Consider the following 19,538-nt stretch of genomic DNA (forward strand, 5'->3'; position numbering starts at 1 on the left):
GAAATGGCACTTTTGCAAGTCTGGTGGCAGGCGGCAAGAGAATTCCTGTCCCCATTCAGGGTCCTTCTAGCCAGAATAAGAATCAGTGGATGAGACAGATCAACAGAGAATCAACTTTCACTTTGTACATGAGGGGAATCCACGCAGACATGGCTAATTCCAAAGACGGACAAAACAAGGCCTGTATGTCATCAGGGACTAAGGTAGGGATGTGGGCCTCTGCTTCACGGGGCATGGTAAGAGCAGGTCCCTAACAAGCCCTTTGGCCTGCCCTGCAGACAGGCCACTCATAAAATTCACCTCTGGCAAAAGTCCTTATCCTAGGACAGACCCCAACTCCAACTCTTCTAGGTAGTTAAAGGAGGGGCGGAAGTTTCTCTCGGACCTGCAGGAGGGTCTCTGCTGCCTGCAGCTCCAAATCTGCATGCCAGAGTGCCCCACCTTGGGGTGGCCTGTCCTTGGCCACTACACTGGGTTAAGGAACACTATGAAAGGGGGTGGCGGGGGAGGCGTGGCAAATATTTATTCACTAGCATCCTTGTCACTTCAATAACCAATAAAACCTGGAAATTTCGCCAGTACCCAAAAGTGAGCAATCTATAAAACTATGTAATACAGTTCCTTAAAATGAAGTTCCAAAGGTTGGTTGGTTTTTTTATTTATTTGAGAGAGAGCACGTGCAGAAGTGGGGTGGGGGTCAGGAAGCAGCAGAGGGAGAGGGAGAAGCCCTCGATGTGGAGCTCAATCCCAGGACCCCGGGATCATGACCTGAGCCGAAGGCAGAGTCGCTTCACTGACTGAGCCAGCCAGGCGTCTCTCCAAATGTTTTTTTTTTTTTAACGGGAAAAAATTTTTTAAAGATTTTATTTATTTATGAGAGAGGCAGAGACATAGGCAGAAGGAGAAGCAGGCTCCCCATGGGGAGCCCCATGCAGGATTCGATCCCAGGAGCCCGGGATCACACCCTGGGCCAAAGGCAGATGCTCTACTGCTAAGCTACCCAGATGTCCCAAGAATACTCTTTCTTAAGCTCATAACTACTAGACTAGAACTTCACAGGAGTGGGCATCTTTTTTTCCCCAAGATTTTATTTGAGAGACTGAGAAAGCAGGGGGTGGGGGGAGGAGAGGCAGAGGGAGAAGCAGAGTCCACGCTGAGCAGGGAGCCTGACTTGGGGCTCAATCCCAGGACCCTGGGGTCACAACCTGAGCTGAGGGCAGGCACTTACCTGACTCAGGGACCCCAGGAGTGGGCATCTTGTTCATTGCCTCATCCCAGAACACAGAACAAGGCCAGGCACTTGGTAGGTGTTTGACTCCCCACCATCAGGAGCAGGTTAGAACACAAAGCTCAGCCCTTTTTCATAAAGGGCAAACCTCAAAAATGGTATCAAACCCAATACAGCCATGAGCATGGTTGTGGTTTTTACAAAAGAAGCACTGGATTTTTGACCTTAAACTAGAAACCACACAAACTCCAGCCCCAAGTTCCAGGAGAGAAAGCAAACAGGGGTTGCACCTTCAACACTTGGCCTCACCTCCCTCCTGCAAAGAACTGAATGCTGCGTTGATGTGTGAAAAGAGTTTTATTTCCTTGTGTGAAAGAACATTCCCAGTTGGGCTAGTCAGTCACAGGTGGGCGAGTCCTTCTCACATAAGAGATGGGGGTAGAAGAAGTACTTTAAGTTGTACTCGGTTTGGGCTAAGCAGTAAGCAATCTCCTTGTCACACGTGCACAAGAGTTCTTGGCACTTGTTGTCCGCTGGTCCTGAAAGAAGTGGGGAAACTGAGTCAGCAGGGTCTCACAGAGACTTGAGAGTCAACACTAGGGAGGCCAACAAAGTGGGGGGTAGAGGGGGAAAAATCCGCAGCTACGTGACATTTGACAATTCACAGGATCTCTGTCATGGCAACCTCAAGAGGGAGGTGACGTTGGGCCCATTTTCCAGAAACCGAAGTGGCCAGAGAAGTGTGTTCAGATGGGGAAAGTCCAAGGTCCACTTGACCTTTTGGCTTCTCTTCCCCATCAACAGTACACGACTCACCCAAGGATCCGTTTAGATATGCAGTAGGTGCCTGGGAACCATCCAGAGCTTTTTGGGAGGAGTGCTTGCTCTGCTACTTCCTCTCTGGGTGACCTTGCCTAAGGTTTCAGAGCCAAGTCCTCATTGAAAACGGGATACGGGGGCACCTCGGTGGCTCAGTGGCTGAACCTCTGCCTTTGGCTCAGGGTGTGATGCTGGAGCCCTGGGATCGAATCCCACATCGGGCTCCCTGCAGGGAGCCTGCTTCTCCCTTTGCCTGTGTCTCTGCCTCTCTCTCTGTCTGAATAATAAGTAAAAGTTTTGAATAATAATGAATTAAAAATAAATGAATAAATAAGTAAAAGTTTTAAAATAAAATAAAATCCTTAAAAAGAAACAAAACGGGGGTTATGGAGAAGCCCGAGTGAGAAAGCCCATGCAGAGTGCCCAGCAGGAGCCTGGCAGGGGACATGCACTCTGCCAGTATTGGCTCCACCTGCATCCCTCTGCCTTCTTTCTCCGTCTCTCCCCCATGCTCCTTCAAGAGTGTGTTCCAGCTTTCCCTTCCAGCCGGAGCCTGCCTCTTAGAGACCCAGAGGCTGCCACTCTAAGGTAAGTCTCCTTCTGCCTTGGTAATCCCAACACCAGAGATGCTCTACTTGAGGTTAGAAAGATGGTGTGGTCTTTAGGCAGTACCAGAATGTAGAATGCCTGAAACAGCTTGGACATCCTATCTGGCCATGAGGCCCTCTGCCTTTATGTGTGGGCTTGTAATTGTTCACATAATGTATATATCAGTCCCATCCACCACGGAAGCCTTCCAAATTGCTCCCAGAGACACGGTGAAGCACCAGTTATGGAGCTCACCAGCTCCATCATGGGTGTACAGCTCTGAGCCTCTTTACACATGACTTCAACCCTTCTAGGTGTTTCATCAGCACAGAGATAGGAACAGTACCCACTTCTAAGGGCTGCTGGGAGAACGAAAACACACCCAACACATCATTTTAACCAACAGATAAAAGGCAGGGCATATAGTAGGCACCCAGTTAGCTGGAGCTGACCTCCTTTGGCTGCCAGCTACTCTTTAAGGATCCTCTCGTGTTCCTTGGAGGGGCACCTGGTGGCTCAGTAGTTGAGCATCTGCCTTCTGCTCAGGCCCTGATCTCAGGGTCCTGGGATCGAGTTCCCCACCAGGCTCCCTGCTCTGAGGAGTGTCTGCTTCTCCCTCTCCTTCTGCCCCTCCTTCCCCACCCCCCACTCATGCTCTCTCTCAAATAAAAATAAAAAACATTTTTTTCAATGTTCCTTGGAGACCCTCACAGGTGAAGCATGACAGCCAGAGGTTGGTAGGACCAGGAGGGGCGGGGTGACAGGGTGTCAATCAGCAGGCAGGAGGCCGGGCACACTCTGGAAATTATCTTTCTAGGTCCTGTCGTAAGCAGTACAGATTTTTTTTTTTAATTAAATTCTGCCCTCCATTGCTTTCTTCCTTCCTTCCTTTTTTTTTTTTAAAGATTTGTTTATTTATTCATTCATTCATGAGAGGCAGAGACATAGGCAGAGGGAGAAGCAGGCTCCCTACGGGGAGCTCTATGCAGAACTCAATCCCAGGACCCTGGGATCATGACCTAAGCCGAAAGCAGATGCTGAAGCACAGCTACCCAGCTGCCCCATGAGCAGCACAGATTGATCCATATGACTGCCCCCAGGGCTTCCCAAACTCAGGCCTGCAGCAGCTCAGGATTATTGCTTTAAATCCCCTCGTTTTTTAAAATAGTAAGTTGATTAGTAAATAAATTATAATTTAATCATATTACAGGGTGTTAAATGACACCAAATAAATTCCACATAAATAAAAAAAATAAATTCTATATCACTGCCATAAGTAGAAAATCAAAATCTTATACCATAAACAAATTGGTGGAAAAACAAGCAGGAACAAAGAACAGTAGACATAGATTTCTACTAGTAAAGGCTAGTTAGATGCTATCCACGTCGGGCTCCCTGCATGGAGCCTGCTTCTCCCTCTGCCTGTGTCTCTGCCTCTCTCTCTGTGTCTCTCATGAATGAATAAATAAAATCTTTAAAAAAAAAAAAAACAGGGAGATTAGCAAGTGTAAGAAAGGTTTAGCCTCTCCAGCTGTCAGACCACCCCACAACTGACGCTCCTTTCCTGCTTGAAAAAATTAACAGAGGACAGAAAGGGAACATCGTTCTCATTTAACCCTCAGGGCTGTGCCACCAGCACCCGAACCTTCCAGAGGAGAAATCCAAGAAGACTGGGGCCCCAACCAGGCCTCAGGACCTGTCCACAGGAAGGGAACCAGGCACCGAGTCAGTGAGGGCACACTCAACCACTGAGCCACCCACACATCCCATGTTAACACAGGAATTTTAACGACATGAGAAACAGCTTATACTTCAGTAATACATAAGAGGTACAAAACATAACTGCTATATATCTTTTTTAAATTATGCACTTGAAAAAGGGAAAACACCAGAAGGTTAGTTAGCCAAGTGCTTGTCTGTATAGTATCTATGGAAGTTTTGTTTGCCGTGAAACTTGTAGTTCGTAATCTCAGACTTTTCTACTTTGAGCCCTATGAGACTTTGATCATGGAGAAAGCAACCTCAAAAAAATTTGAAGTGTAGCTATTTCGAAGTGTAATTTAAGATATCTGTTAGATCTGGAACCCCTGGGTGGCTCAGTGGCTGAGCATCTGCCCTCGGCTCAGGTAGTGATCCCGGGGTCCTGGGATCGAGTCCCGCACTGGGCTCCCTGCAGGGACCCTGCTTCTCCCTCTGCCTGTGTCTCTATCTCTCTGTGTGTCTCTCATGAATAAATAAAATATTTAAAAAATATGTCTATTGGATTTAAGATATCTATAGCACCAAATGGCAGTGCCAAAAAGAGGTGCCCTGTGGGGGCTTTAGTGGCCTTCCTCCCCACAATCTTTACCAGTTTCCCTCTCTATCCCCTCCCCAGTGTCTATAAACAAACACAACTCACATTTTAAGTGCCTTTGCCATGAAAACTCCCCTTTCAAGAAGAGCCCTCGAGTCCTTTCTACATAGACATTCTAGAGATGGCTCAAATTCCCAACAGACACAACAGTTCTAGGACTTGATGCTACAGAACCACCACACGGGTAGCACAAGGAAGCCACCACGGTCTCTGCAACCAGGTGCCACAGTTAATGGGGAAGTGGTCAAAATAACGTACATTTGTGTCCCAGACCAGCTCTTCTCAACCATGGGCGTTGGGCAACGTCTGGAGACACTTTTGGTCATCACGACAGGGAGGGAGGATGCAACTGGAGCCAAAATGTCAACAGTATCAAGACTGCGAAATTCTGTCATAGGTTATTATCTTGCTTTATCTTATTTTTTTTAAGATTTTATTTATTTGGGGGATCCCTGGGTGGCTCAGTGGTTTAGCACCTGCATTTGGCCCAGGGCGCAATCCTGGAGTCCCGGGATCCAGTCCCACGTCAGGCTCCCGGCATGGAGCCTGCTTCTCCCTCCTCCTGTGTCTCTGCCTCTCTCTCTCTCTCTCTCTCTCTGTCTATCATACATAAATAAATCTTTAAAAAAATAAATAAAAATTTAAAAAACTATTTATTTTTTAAAAAGATTTTATTTATTTGTTCATGAGACAGAGAGAGAGAGGCAGAGACACAGGCAGAGGGAGAGGTAGGCTCCCCCCTGAGCAGAGGGCCTAATGCGGGACTTGTTCCCAGGACCCCGGGATCACACCCTGAGCCAAAGGCAGGTGCTCAACCACTGAGCCACCCAGGTACCCCTATCTTTTTTAAATATTTTAATTTTAGAGATCCCTGAGTGGCGCAGCGGTTTGGCGCCTGCCTTTGACCCAGGGCGCGATCCTGGAGACCCGGGATTGAATCCCACGTCGGGCTCCCGGTGCATGGAGCCTGCTTCTCCCTCTGCCTGTGTCTCTGCCTCTCTCTCTCTCTCTCTCTCTCTCTCTCTCTCTGTGACTATCATAAAAAATTAAAAATAATAAAAAATAATAAAGATTTTAATTTTAAGTGACCCCTACACCTAACTGTAGGGCTCTAACTCACAACCCTGAGATCAAGAGTCACATGCTCTACTGACTGAGCCAGGCAGGCACCCCTTATTTTCTTGCTTGAAAAGAATGAGGTCAACCCCTATGTTCCAAGATGTCAAAGACACAATGTTAAGTGAATAAAAATTATAAAAATATATGTAGTATGATCTGATTTCATAGGTATAGGTATGTGTGTATATATATATATGTGTGTGTGTATATATTTAAACACACGCACAAATCTCATGATCCCTGGTGGATGGAGCGTCACTTTCCACATTACAATATTTCTGTAATGTTTGAGTTTTTCACAACAGACCCATGTTAGGTTTGAAGGAGCACAAGCATGCGGGTGAATGGACAGGTAGATAATATATACATTGATATAGATACATAGATAGATGACAAATAAATAAGTGTAAAAATCAATAACAGAGGGCAGCCTGGGTGGCTCAGTGGTTTAGCGCTGCCTTCAGCCCAGGGCGTGATCCTGGGGACTGGGGATGGAGTCCCACGTTGGACTCCCAGCAGAGAGTCTGCTTCTCCCTCTGCCTGTGTCTCTGCTTCTCTCTCTGTGTGTCTCTCATGAATAAATAAATAAAAATCTTTTTTTAAAAAATCAATAACAGAGCCAGACAGTCCCGGAGCGAGCCCTCTGAACTTCCCAGGGGCTGCCACACGAGAGACCTGGGTACCTGCAGAGCAGCGTGACTGCATGGACTCCTGGGGAGGGAGCCACTGAAGCTCTAGGGTGGCATTGTGCCCATGGAGCTGGCTATCTAAGGCTGGCTGTCATGGGGACAAATATCCCAACCATCTCCTCTCCTCTCACCCGTCCATCTGTATGTCCTCCCCAAGACTATTGCTACAGCCTCATAACCAGTGCCTGGCTTCCATCCTTGCTTCTTCCAGAATATGCTCCATACAGCTCCATACAGCCAAAATGGTTCGGTTGAAATGCAAATAGGATCATGTCCCTCCTCTTTTTTTTTTTTAAGATTTTATTTATTTATTCATGAGAGACACAGAGAGAGGCAGAGACACAGGCAGAGGGAGAAGCAGGCTCCATGCAGGGAGCCCGACATGGAACTCGATCCTGAGGTCTCCAGGATCAGGCCCTGGGCTGAAGGCGGTGCTAAACCGCTGAGCCACCCAGGCTGTCCCCCTTCTCTGTTTTAAACCCTGGCTCCTCGTCTCAGAGGAATACTTTCAACATTGTGTAGCATCTGGACCCCATCTCTCTGCCATCACCACCTACCACTACCACTCTCCTCTAAGTGACTCTGCTCCAGCCTCGACATCCTCCTTGAGCTTCTTGGGCCACCCAGACATTCATTCCTGCCTCAGGGCCTTTGCACTGGCTGTTCCTACCACCTCTTCTCACGGCTCCTCCTACATTCCCCAGGTCTCTGTTTCAATAGCATCTTATTACTGCTTCTCTGCCCCCCTGGCCATTCCATATAAAAGAGTATCCCTTACCCTGCTCCCCTGCATTGTTTATTGAGGCAAAATGCCAATAGCAAAATTTGCCATTTTAAAGTGCATGAGTCAGCGGCATTTAGTACATTCACACATTGTGCAACTGTCAGTCCTATCTAGATCCAAAATATTTCTATCACTCCAAAAGAAACTTCCATATCCTTTTTTTAATTTTTTTTTTTATTTATGATAGTCACACACAGATAGAGAGAGAGAGGCAGAGACACAGGCAGAGGGAGAAGCGGGCTCCATGCACCGGGAGCCCGACGTGGGATTCGATCCCGGGTCTCCAGGATCGCGCCCTGGGCCAAAGGCAGGCGCCAAACCGCTGCGCCACCCAGGGATCCCAGAAACTTCCATATCTATTAAGAAGTCACTTCCCATTACCCCTCGCCTGAGTCCCACTAACCTCTCCTGGCAACCACTAATCTGCTTTCCATCTCTATGGGTTTGCCCATTCTGGACATTTCATATAAATGGAATCATACATTATGTGACCTTTTGCGTGTGGCTTCTTTCTCTTAGCAAAATCTGCTTAAAAGTCACCCACGTTGTAGCAGGTATGATACTTCACCTGCTTTATTTTCCAACACAGCACTTATAACAGCGATCAGCACAGACACTATATATCCCATCCTCCTCCTTTTAAACGACAGAACCTAATTTCTCCATCTTGCCTAAAACCTAGCACGGAGCCTGGCACAGAGTAGATTCTCAATGACATCTGTTGGGAGAAGGACAGGAAAGTCATACTTTCCAATTCTCATACAAAGCCAGCATCTAAATTTTATCATTCTCATTTTATGCGTGAGGAAGGCAGAGCTCAGAGGGATTCAGAGGATACTTGTCCAAGACCACACCACCAAGCAGCGGGGGGACCAGGATTCCAGCTCAGAATCAGCTGACCCAGCTGCCTTGTGCTCTCACCCTACTCCCTGAGAGAGTTCTTTGCTTCCTTCCTTCAATTGGAGAGAGTGAAGGGAAGGATGTACACAGAGGGAGAGAGAGAATCTAAGGCAGGCTCCATGCCTAGCATGGAGCCAGACATGGGGCTTGATCTCATGACCCTGAGGTCATGACCTGAACCGAAATCAAGAGTCAGATGCTTAACCAACTGAGCCACCCAGGCGCCCCAGAAAGTTTCTTTCTTTTTTTTTTTTTTTTAAAGATTTTATTTATTTATTCATGATAGTCACACAGAGAGAGACAGAGAGGCAGAGACACAGGCAGAGGGAGAAGCAGGCTCCATGCACCGGGAGCCCGACGTGGGATTCGATCCCAGGTCCCCAGGATCGCGCCCCGGGCCAAAGGCAGGCGCCAAACCGCTGCGCCACCCAGGGATCCCCAGAAAGTTTCTTTGAAAAGCAAAACTTAGTCTGACTGCTCCATGGCCTCAAGAACACGACAGCATCATGTTAGTCAAGAATAACCAAAACTTAAAAGGAAAAACAGCCCCCAAGGATTAAGCTTAAAATAAAGGTCTGCCAGTAAATATTATTATAGGCTTAAAAACAAATTTTAATATATTTAAGTCAAGCCCATAAATGGAAAATGGGCAACACCTGTAATTAGGTAAACGGCTATGTTCGGAGTATCTCCAAACAGAATAAGAGAATATTTTTAGCCAAAAACAAATGCAGAATAGGTATTTTGGTTCTTTTCATTTGGTTCAGGGAGGGCAGCTCTATAAACAGGCATGGGCTCCACCAGTAGACACACCAATAAATATTTTACAGACATCACTTTAACATACATAACGGCAAGCAGAACATGCAGGTCGAAGGGAAATGGGAGAGAACTGTGAGAGATTTCCCAGTGAAGGCCCGTTTCACCTCCTCTCTCCCACTCTCAGAGGGGGCAGTCTGGGGACAGGGGATGTGCCCAGGAGTGGGCACATGGCCACCACATTAAGCAGGCCCACTCCTCTCCCTGAACTTCATTCAGTTTCCTCAACTCTAAATAAGAGGGCTGGACGAGACCAAGTCTGGGACACTTTCAGTCCTAAAAATTCTGCTTTGCTCTTATACCAACTGTTACTTGATGCTAAGGAGATACAGCTGAGAGTCCATGAATATTTTTAAGACCATCCTTCTGGTAACCCCTTCCTTCCCTGCAGCTCAGGAGCTGAGAGTTTAATGGAGAGTCATCCCAGATTTCACCATTCTCTCTAATGGAGGTAACAGGGGCCAGAGAGAAGTTCAGATCAAGCGGACAGCTGGAGAAGGAAAGGGAAAGAGAAACAGCCCCTGTCCAACCTGTTTATTGTATTATAGACCCTTTTTTTCACCTTGGCAACACCCATCTTCCAGATAAGGAAACTAAGGCACAGGGAGGTCATTCATCTAGGGCCAAGTGATGGGTACCAAGACCAACAAGGGTACCAAGACTACTCAGTGGGGCAAAGTGAGTCTCTTAAATAAATGGTGCCAGAAGAACTGGATATACACATGCAAAAGAAGGAAGGTGGATCCCTACCTCACACGTATACAAACATTAACTCAGAGTGGATCAATGACCTAAACGTAAGAGTTCAAATTATAAAGCTATTAGAAAAAAAGGGGTAAATCTTTGTGACGTAGGATCTGGTAGTGGATTCTTAGAGGACAACAAAAACTCAATAAAAAACAAAATAGATAATCTGGACTTTTTTCAAAATTAAGACTTTTATGCATCCAATATGTTATCAATAAAATGCAAAAACAACCTACAGAGTGGAAGAAAATGTTTGAAAATCACATATCTGATAAGGGTCCAGGATCCAGAATATATAAAGAACTCTTATAACTCAATAACAAAGAGACAACCCAATAAAAAATGAGCAAAGAGGCACCTGGTGGGCTCAGTGTGTGACTCTCAGTCTCAGGGTTGTGAGTTCAAGCCCAATGTTGAGTGTAGAGATTACTTAAAAATAAAAACTTTAAAAATAAATAAACAAAATAAAAATGAGCAAAAGACTTGAATAGACATTTCTCCAAAGAAAACATAAGAATGGCCAACAAGCACATGAAAAGACGCTCAATGTCATTAGTCATTACAGAAAAGCAAACCAAAACCACGAGATACACTGAGCACCCCCACTAAAAACAGAACAAATGAGAAGATAATAAGCATTGACATGGTTGTGGAGAAGCTGGGTCCTTCATACACGGCCAATGACAATACAAAGGAGTGCAGCTTCCGTAGAAAAGTTTGGCGGTTCCTCAAAAAGTAAAACAGAGAATTGCCAGATGACCCTGCAATTCCATTCATAGTGATAGACCCCAAAGAAATGAAAACGGGCACTCAAACAAATACTTGTTCATGAATGTTCAGAGCAGCACTATTCGCAGTACTCAGAAGGTGCAAAGAACCCAGTGTCCACCAACAGATGAATGGATAAACAGAATGTGGTCTGTCCCTACGGACGGAATGTTACTCAGCCATAAAAAGGAATGAAGTTCAGCTACGTGCCACAATATGAAATGAACCTTAAAAATATAACGGTAAGTGAAAGAAGACAAACACCAAAGCCACGGATGATATGATTTCATTTATATGAAATTATATACATAATGTATATTATATCAATAGATTTATGGATTCTAATTGTATACATATTCATATATTTAGCATATTGATTAATATATTACCATATAGTTACATGTTATATATAATTATATTTTCTGTATATGTATATATAAATCTATATATAACGTGTTATCTATAATTATATTTTCTATATATTCTAATTATATATAATAGATTCTAATAGATATATATGTCTGTTATATAGTATTATATATTATATATAATTATATACCATTATATATGGTATATATATAACGCTGTGCTCTGCCGGGATTCTCTCCCTCCATCTCTCTCTGCCCCTACCCCCCTCACATGCATGCACCCTCTCTTTCTCTCAAAAAAAAAGGAAGTAATGGGGCACTGGCTGGCTCACTTGGCGCAGCATATATATACATAAAATTCTAATTTTATGTATATATAGATAGATTAGAATATTAGAATTAGAATAGAATCTATTATATATTAGATATTAGATTAGATATTATATTAATATATAATATTTATTATATAATATTTTTATATATTATATAATATTAATAATATATGTAATATTATTATATAATATTATATAATATATATTAATATTATATATTATATAATATTAATATAATAGATTCTAGTCTAATTCTAATCTATCTATCTATATATATAAAATTAGAATCAATATAGCCATAGAGATGGAAAGCAAATTGGTGGTTGCCAGGTGCCAGCGGCAGGGGAAATAGGAACTGACTGCCTAGTGGGGTTTATTTTGAGGAAAAGGGTAGGGTTGGAGGAAAATCTTTTGGAGCTAGACAGAGGTGGTGGGTGGAGGACACTATAAATGTATTAAATATCACTGAAATTTATGCTATCAATGTTTAATATTTTGTTATGTTTATCTCAATTAAAAATAAGAAGGAGTAAATGGTACAGAACCAGTTTCTGGGTCAGCAGCCTTACCTACGTTGTACGTGTACTATTAGTTACTATTTTTATTTATTTTTTTAAGATTTTATTTTTAAGTAACCTCTACACCCAATATGGGGCTCAGACTCATAACCCCAGATCAAGCGTCACATGCTGCACCAAGTGAGCCAGCCAGTGCCCCATTACTTCCTTTTTTTTGAGAGAGAGAGAGGGTGCATGCATGTGAGGGGGGTAGGGGCAGAGAGAGAGATGGAGGGAGAGAATCCCAGCACAGCAAAGCCCTACACGGGGCTCGATCCCACAACCCCGAGATCACGACCAAAATCAAGAGTTGGACACCCAACTGACTGAGCCACCCAGGGTCCCCTACTTCCTATGTTTAAAATACATCCAGCTTTTTAATTTGAAAGGAACTCAAATACATGGAAAATACCATCCATCAAAAGGTAATCCTAAAAATAAATGCCTCAGTCCATTTCTTACTGCTTTAAGAGAAAACCAGTAAGGTTGCTTTGAGGGACACTTAACATTTTTAACTGCTGTTTTATTTTTCTTCTAACTGCAGAAGCGGCTAGTTGTAAAACGTACAGTGAAGTTAGGATGGATTCTGTTACAATTATCCTCCTTAAATACATGCTGCTTGCGAGTAAAGACAAGATAAATGGGTAGGCAGATAGATAAATAGGAAAAATCTTTTTAAGTGAATTTATTTACTTATTCATGAGAGACACAGAGAGAGGCAGAGACACAGGCAGAGGGAGAAGCAGGCTCCATGCAGGGAGCCCAATGCGGGACTCGATCCTGGGACTCCAGGATCATGCCCTGGCTCCAAGGCTGACACTCAACCACTGAGCCCCCAGGCAATCCCCAAAATTGATTTTTTTAATCCAGATTTTTTAAAAAGAAATCTTTAAAAGGAGGGAAACATTATAGGAATGTGAACTTGCCTTCCACCACACTGCCCTCAGCCTGATCCTGTCCCTAGTGATGACCACATCTACCCACAGCATGCCACGTATCTCTATATACCTTTTTCTGAGCTTTGCAAGTGTCTACACGTAGCCATGGAAAGTAAGCAGGCTACTGTGTTGCAAGCTTCTCTCCTCCTTCCTTCCTTCCTTCTTCTTTCCTCCCTTTCTTTTTCTTTCTTTTTTCTTTCTTTTTCTTTCTTTCTTTCCTTTCTTTCCTTCTTTCCTTCTAGAAATGTGCTTTACCAGACATGTCATTCTGCAGCTTGCTTTTCCATTCAACACCTTCTTGGGCCAGCACGAGGATCTATCTTATCCATCTCAGCAGGCTGCAGAGTCATCCATAATAAGAAGACATCACAGGTTTCTCTACCCACGCCCCACCTGATGGACACTGAGGTCATTTACACCTGGTGTCACTTCGATCTTTTTTAGCTTTTGTCCAGACCAAAGAAATAGGTTTCTCCATCCCTTTCTGTACGTGCCAGGTGTTACAGATCACTTCTTGTAGATAACCCCAGGGGGTGGCCTCTGGGGCATTGGGAGCAGTGGTGAGTTCCTGAGGCCAGGATGCCCAGGCCGCCCAGGGACGTAGGTGTGGGCGCTGCTGGGGACTCACCACACACGATGCTCTGGTTGACACACTGCCAGGGGTAGCGCTCCATCTTGGGTCTGCAGCCAGCCTGCTCGGCACGCATGTAGCAGCAGTCGTGCTGATGACAGCACCTGCGGGTGGCAGACAGGTGGACCAGCAAGTGGGTGCAGGCGGGGATGCCCTCGTGGCCATCCTCCTGCGCTGGGACTATGGGCAAGTGAGGACACGCAGGGAGCCAGCCTCCTCTGGTCCAAGCTTTGTCCCCGAGAATCCCCACCCTGGGAAATCATTTTGCGGAGCCCCAGTGTGTGCTGCTGGGCCCAGTCCCCTGGCCCCCCACTCCTCCCCCCACCCACCCCCACCCCCGCCACCTGCCTCCTCTGTGTCTCTGAGCTGCAGCTGCACCTGCCGCCTCTCTGGGCCTGGAGTGAGCTGAGCCCTGCGTGCCTCCTGCCTCTGCCCGGGGACAGCTTCCTGCCCACCCTCCCTCCCCTGGTCTCAGCCCAAGAACCAGCCTCTGTCCCAAGATGTCACCCAGCTCCCGATGTCCCCAGTCTGGTCTCCTGGTTACACCCTCTCATAAAACTAGGGGGCAGGTTTATAACGAGACCCATTTCAGGGACAGACTGATGAGCACCTGTCCTCACTGGCCAGAGCTCTGTGGGGACAGGACAGTTTCAGAGATGAGGTCAGCCCGATTCCACTCTGCCCTCAAGGAGCCCCCAGTCTAGTGGGGAGGCAGACAAGCCATCGGACACCACATGCATGGCGAGAAGTGCTGGGACGGAGGAGAGGGGGCTTCCAGGAGCCAGAGGCGGGGCACAGCCGGGCTTCAGGGCAGCCTTCCCGGAGGGGGCGGTGCCTGAGCCTCATCTGGGAGGACGGGGAGGAAGCGGACTATGACGCATGGGAGCAGGAGCCTTGGAAACACGAGACCCAGCAAAGACCTGTCTGTGACGACCAGGTCCTCCGAGCCAGGGAAGAGCCTATAGCATTCTGCCCTCAGCCACCTACCCCTGGCTGTGTGGCAGTGAGTGTCCTTGAGCCTCAGGGGACAGCCCTCATGCCTGCCCCTACAGATAAATGAAAGGAAGTCCCAGAAAGACCCAAACCCACAGCAGGCACTTCTCACCTGGCAGCGGAGCGTAGGGATTAGGGGAATCCAGCCAGCCAGGCTGCCCAGGTTCGGATCCCAGCCCCCACCCTTTACTCCCTCGGTGGCCCCAGACAAATTACTTATCTCTCTGGCCTCAGTGTCCTCATCTCTGAAACGGGGTTGTTGTGAGGACTAAGAGGGGTTCTCAGAACAGTTCCTGGTGCATAGTAAGTCTGATCAACTTTACGCTACTTTTTCAGGCAAAGTAATTCATCCAATGGCCCGACTGGGGTGCAGCTGGCACCAGGGTCTGTCCCCATTGGCGGTACCCAGGAAGCCCTCTGCCTGTAAGGTTGTACCACGTGCTGGCATTTTCCTAAATAGAAAGCTCGCTTGTGGGTATTTCCTTACATAGGCCTTAACTAAAGATCCTTAGACCTTATATAGGTCCTCAGACCTTTTAAAGCTGAGCCCAGGTGTGCACTCACCAGTCGATGGCATCCCGGGGCTGGCCATGGCCACCCAGGCCACAGTAGCAGCCATAGCTTATGTAGGACAGGGGGCTGCGGGTACCAACACAGTTCATGGTCCCTGCCAGTTCTATAAGCCCACGCCGATGCACATGTGACCTCGGGGAAGCTAGAGGAAAACAGAAACCAGAGGTTGCAGGGCAGGGTTTGGGGTTAAGGGCACAGTCTAAAAAGGGCTTGGATGATGCTGGGTTTGAATCCTGCTTCTCCTACTTCCTGGCTGTGTGACCTTAGACAACTTACTCAACCTCTCTATGCCTTGGTTTCCTTGTTTATAAAACAGGGAGATAAAGGGAACCTCATTTTATCAAATGAAAGGACATCATGCATGTAAAGCAGCAGGCACATAACAAGCTCTAACAACCTCTAATGTCTTCAAGGCGGCCACGAGAGAGAAAACAAGTCACGGAGCCACAGCATCTGAAAGGTCACACCCCTGGGCCTTTGCACAGGAATGCTCTGATTTCCAATCTCCTGCCCTCATCTACTCCAGATGAAATCAGATTGCTGGTCCCACGTCAAACGTCTGCCCAGTTGCCGGTGCTGGGCATTGGGTGTCAGAGATGAGCTAAACAGGGTCCCTGCCACCAAGGAGGGCTCCTCTGCAGGGGCTTTCTGTCCCTGGGTCTCCCTCTGCCCCTACCACTCCTCTCCAGACTCTGGATCAGTGCCTTTTGTGTCTTCTCTATTTTCACTGCCCACGCATGGATTCTTCCCGCAGGGAGACCCCGTGGCCTGAGCCCAGCCATTTGTCTCGATCCCCAAGCAGCTCTGACACTCAGCAACGCATAGGAGGTATGACTGGAACCCTGCGTCTCACAGTGAGAAAGAGGAGACCAGGGCAGGAAGGAATGACCCCTACGGTCCCACAGCCCACAGGCACCTGATCTGACTGGGGGGCTCTGACCCAGGCTTCCACCTCCAAATCAGCGCGCCTTCCCCTTCACCCAATAACGCCAAGGGCAGGAGGCCTGCCGGGGTGACACAGCTGAGAGGCGCCAATGTGGCCCCTGCCGGGCACCAGGGGCCTCCAAACCCTCTGTCGTGACCTGGGCATCCAATAATCCCAAAGCAACTCCTCTGTCCAGTGAAGGCAATGAGTCTGCTCTCTGGCATTGGTTAAAAAAAAAAAAAAAACAGAGCACCAGGAAAGAGGGCAAGTGCTTGAACCTCACCTCATACCAACCACCGCGCTCCCTGACAGGCACCTCCTATTGTCAATAGCACAGCCACCTTGTCTTGCAGGTAGCTGTCCTCCCACTGACAGATGGAGAGACTGAGGCCACAGATGCACAGGGCTGGGGAGGCCCAGAGGGGAAACTCACACCAGGGCCTGCCTGATTCCTGGGTGTCCGCTCCGGGACTGAGAGCCAGGTCAGGGCTGTGCATCGCATCTGCACATCAAGGTCTCATCTCTTTTCATCTAAAAATGGGTTTCCATCACCTTGACTTTTTTTGAAGAGTCAGGCCCAAATTAAACCCATTGTGTTTTTTTTTTTTTATTTGTTTTTTTCTCGGTGGAAAAAGTACCCTATTTGTGGGGGCAGAGGAAAAATAGAGATGAGTTAAATAAAAAAAAAAAACAGAAACAAGTTTAATTAAAACTTTGCCCACCCCCCTCCCCCGGTGACAAGTCCTCGCTCTTGCAGAACTGACCAGGTGCTGCTCCCAGCTGCCCACGTGTCTGCCCAAAACCTCCCATGGCTCCCACCACCCTCCAGAGGCTCCGGGGCCTCGCTGCAGCCCAGAGGCCCTGCAAGAGCTGGGTCCCCCCCCCCATGTCCTCTCTCAACACCCCCATGCAGACCCTGCTCATCATTAACCTCTCCCCCAGTTGAACTTCGGATCACATCCTCTCTGCGCTGCAGATGCCCTCACTCCCTGCTCACCTGTCACCTTCTCTAATCCACCTGGCCGGCAGGGGACCACAAGGGTCCTTATCACACTGTGCTGCTGTTTATGCGAGTGACCCTCCAGGCTGGGAGCTCTTTGAGGGCAGATCTCTGCTGTAGACAGCTCCAGAATCCCCGGCACACAGTGGGCTTCCAGAGAAGGTCCCCTGAGCTCCGGATCCACAGAGCCCCGAGGCACACTCCCAGACTGAGCATACCTGAGGGGGCCCCAGTCCTCACCCCCTACCCCAAAGCTGTCCCCGGAGGACCCCCACCTGAACCTGACCACAGTGTGGCAACGTCAGGGTCCTGCGCACACCCCCCTACAGAGGACCACGGCTTGGGGCAGATGTCCAGCACCGAGTTTGGAACCAAGGAAAACACTCCCTCGTGCCAACTTAGGTGAGGCAGGTCATTCTGGGGTCTGTTTGCTCTGTCTGCCCACAACACCCTCTGCTTGGGAGTGCCTAAGGCTGTCCAGGCGTGCCGTGGGCCTGAGTGTGTGTGTGTGTGTGTGTGTGTGTGTGTGTGTGTGTGTCCACATTGGGCTGTCTGGTATGCCTGAGCTCTGCGTGGGGGTGGGGGGTGTGCACTGCCGTGTTCCCTCCCAGGCACCCCTGCCTGTGTCCGTGCATGAACCTGTCCACGAATCCTACACCTGAGAGCCCCGGTGAGGCCTAAGGTGTTGTGCACCCCAGCATCTCCCTGCTTGTGGTGTTTCTGTACGCCCCCCCCAGTAGGGGGGGAAGGCAGGTATTGAGGGGACCTCTTCAAGGGTGATGACGGGAGGCAGGTGAGAAAGCCACCTTCTGCTCTTCCCCTGCCTCTCCTAGGTGTCCCCCTCCCCCCGGCAGGGGGGGACCTCAGACCCCAGAGACAGGTAGGGGGAAGGGTCAGTTCACAGCCCCCAGGCCAGGCGCCTGGAGGGTGCCCCTGGGGCAGGGCTGGGGGACAGGGATCCCGGAAACCTGGCAGGAGCGCGCAGGGGTGCTGAGGAGCTCGCGCGCCCCGGCGGTGGGGTCGGGGGAGGCGGGGGGAGGCTGATGAGTTGGAAGGGTTGCAGGGGGTACCCCGGTTCTTCCGGGGCGCCTGTCCCCGCTCACTCACCGGCGCTGGGCGCGAGCGCGTGTGCCAGGAGCAGCAGCAGCAGCGGCGGCGGCGGCATTGCGGACGGCCGCGCACAGCGGACCCACCCGACGGCGGCAGGTGCGGGCCCTCTGCCGGCCGCCGCGCTCGGGCCCGCGCCCCCTGCCCGCCGCCCCGCCCCGCCCCGCCCCGCCCCTGCCCCCCGCCCCCGCCCCGGGCCCGGCCTGCGGGCGGGGCGAGCGCTCCCGGACCTCCAACGCCGCGCCCAGGGCGCAGTGGGCGCGCGGGCGCGGACGGAGGCGCGGCTCCGGGGAACCGGGAGAGCTGCTGGGGGGCGGGGGGGCTGACGGGGAGCGTGCAGCACAGGCGCTCTGCGGGGGGTATCACCTGCGGGCCCTCCCCGCGCTCACCCGGATGCCCGAGAGGAAGGCGAGACGGGGCGGGGAGGGCGGACGGAACTGATCTTACACGGTTTAGTTCAGTTCTTTTTTTTTTTTTTAAGGTTTTATTTTATTTTAAGGGGGCTCAGTGGTTGAGTGTCTGCCTTTGGCTCAGGTCGTGATCCCGGGGTCCTGGGATGGAGCCCCGCCTCGGGCTCCCCGCATGGAGCCTGCTTCTCCCTCTGCCTGTGTCTCTGCCTCTCTCCCTGCGTTGAATGAACGAATGAATGAATGAAAGAAATATTTTCTTTTTTTGAAAGATCTTATTTGGGGGATCCCTGGGTGGCTCAGCGGTTCAGCGCCTGCCTTTGGCCCGGGGCGCGATCCTGGAGTCCTGGGATCGAGTCTCGCGTAGGGCTCCCGGTGCATGGAGCCTGCTTCTCCCTCTGCCTGTGTCTCTGCCTCTCTCTCTCTCTCTCTGTCTCTATGTCTATCATGAATAAAAAATAAGTAAATCTTTAAAAAAAGATCTTATTTTATTAAGTAATTTCTACACCCGATATAGGGCTGGAACCCACAACCCCAGGTTCCAAGAGTCTCTCACTCTACCACCTGAGCCAGCTAGGTGCCCCTTAAACATTTTATTTTATTTTATTTTTTAAGATTCCATTTATCCATTCATGAGACAGAGAGGGAGAGAGAGAGAGAGAGAGAGAGAGAGAGAGAGAGAGACACAGGCAGAGGGAGAAGCAGGCTCCAAGCAGGGAGCTGGATGTGGGACTCGATCCTGGGTCTCCGGGATCACACCCGGGCCCAAAGGCGGCGCTAAACGGCTGAGCCACCCAGACTGCCCACCCGTTAAACATTTTAAATGCAGGAAGCTTGAGGTTCCTGACACCCCTGGAAATCAACCCTCTGGAACCACTCCCACCCTCACC

General features: G+C 48.9%; 1 protein-coding gene across 1 annotated transcript; it reads right to left on the reverse strand.

The window, feature by feature from the left end:
• Positions 1–1,624: 1,624 nt before the first annotated feature.
• On the reverse strand, positions 1,625–18,299 carry LOC129519852 (group 10 secretory phospholipase A2-like). The gene is made up of 5 exons (XM_055340685.1): positions 18,238–18,299; positions 17,132–17,352; positions 15,201–15,351; positions 13,641–13,747; positions 1,625–1,767 (listed from the first exon to the last, which is right to left on the reverse strand). The coding sequence occupies exons 1-5, from the start codon at positions 18,297–18,299 to the stop codon at positions 1,625–1,627; spliced, it is 684 nt and encodes a 227-aa protein (XP_055196660.1).
• Positions 18,300–19,538: the final 1,239 nt, after the last annotated feature.

This window comes from Nyctereutes procyonoides, unplaced genomic scaffold (assembly GCF_905146905.1).
Source record: "Nyctereutes procyonoides isolate TBG_1078 unplaced genomic scaffold, NYPRO_anot_genome, whole genome shotgun sequence".
Lineage (NCBI taxonomy): Eukaryota > Metazoa > Chordata > Mammalia > Carnivora > Canidae > Nyctereutes > Nyctereutes procyonoides.

What these genes read in the sequence shown, in the direction of transcription:
- LOC129519852 (XM_055340685.1), bottom strand. Translation starts at nt 18,299, where the DNA reads ATGCCGCCGCCGCCGCTGCTGCTGCTGCTCCTGGCACACGCGCTCGCG. An exon ending in CTCGCGCCCAGCGCCGGTGA is followed by an intron (nt 17,353 to 18,237) that starts GTGAGCGGGGAC and finishes GGGCCCCCTCAG; the next exon opens with GTATGCTCAGTCTGGGAGTG. An exon ending in CCCCGGGATGCCATCGACTG is followed by an intron (nt 13,748 to 15,200) that starts GTGAGTGCACAC and finishes TGCCACCCGCAG; the next exon opens with GTGCTGTCATCAGCACGACT.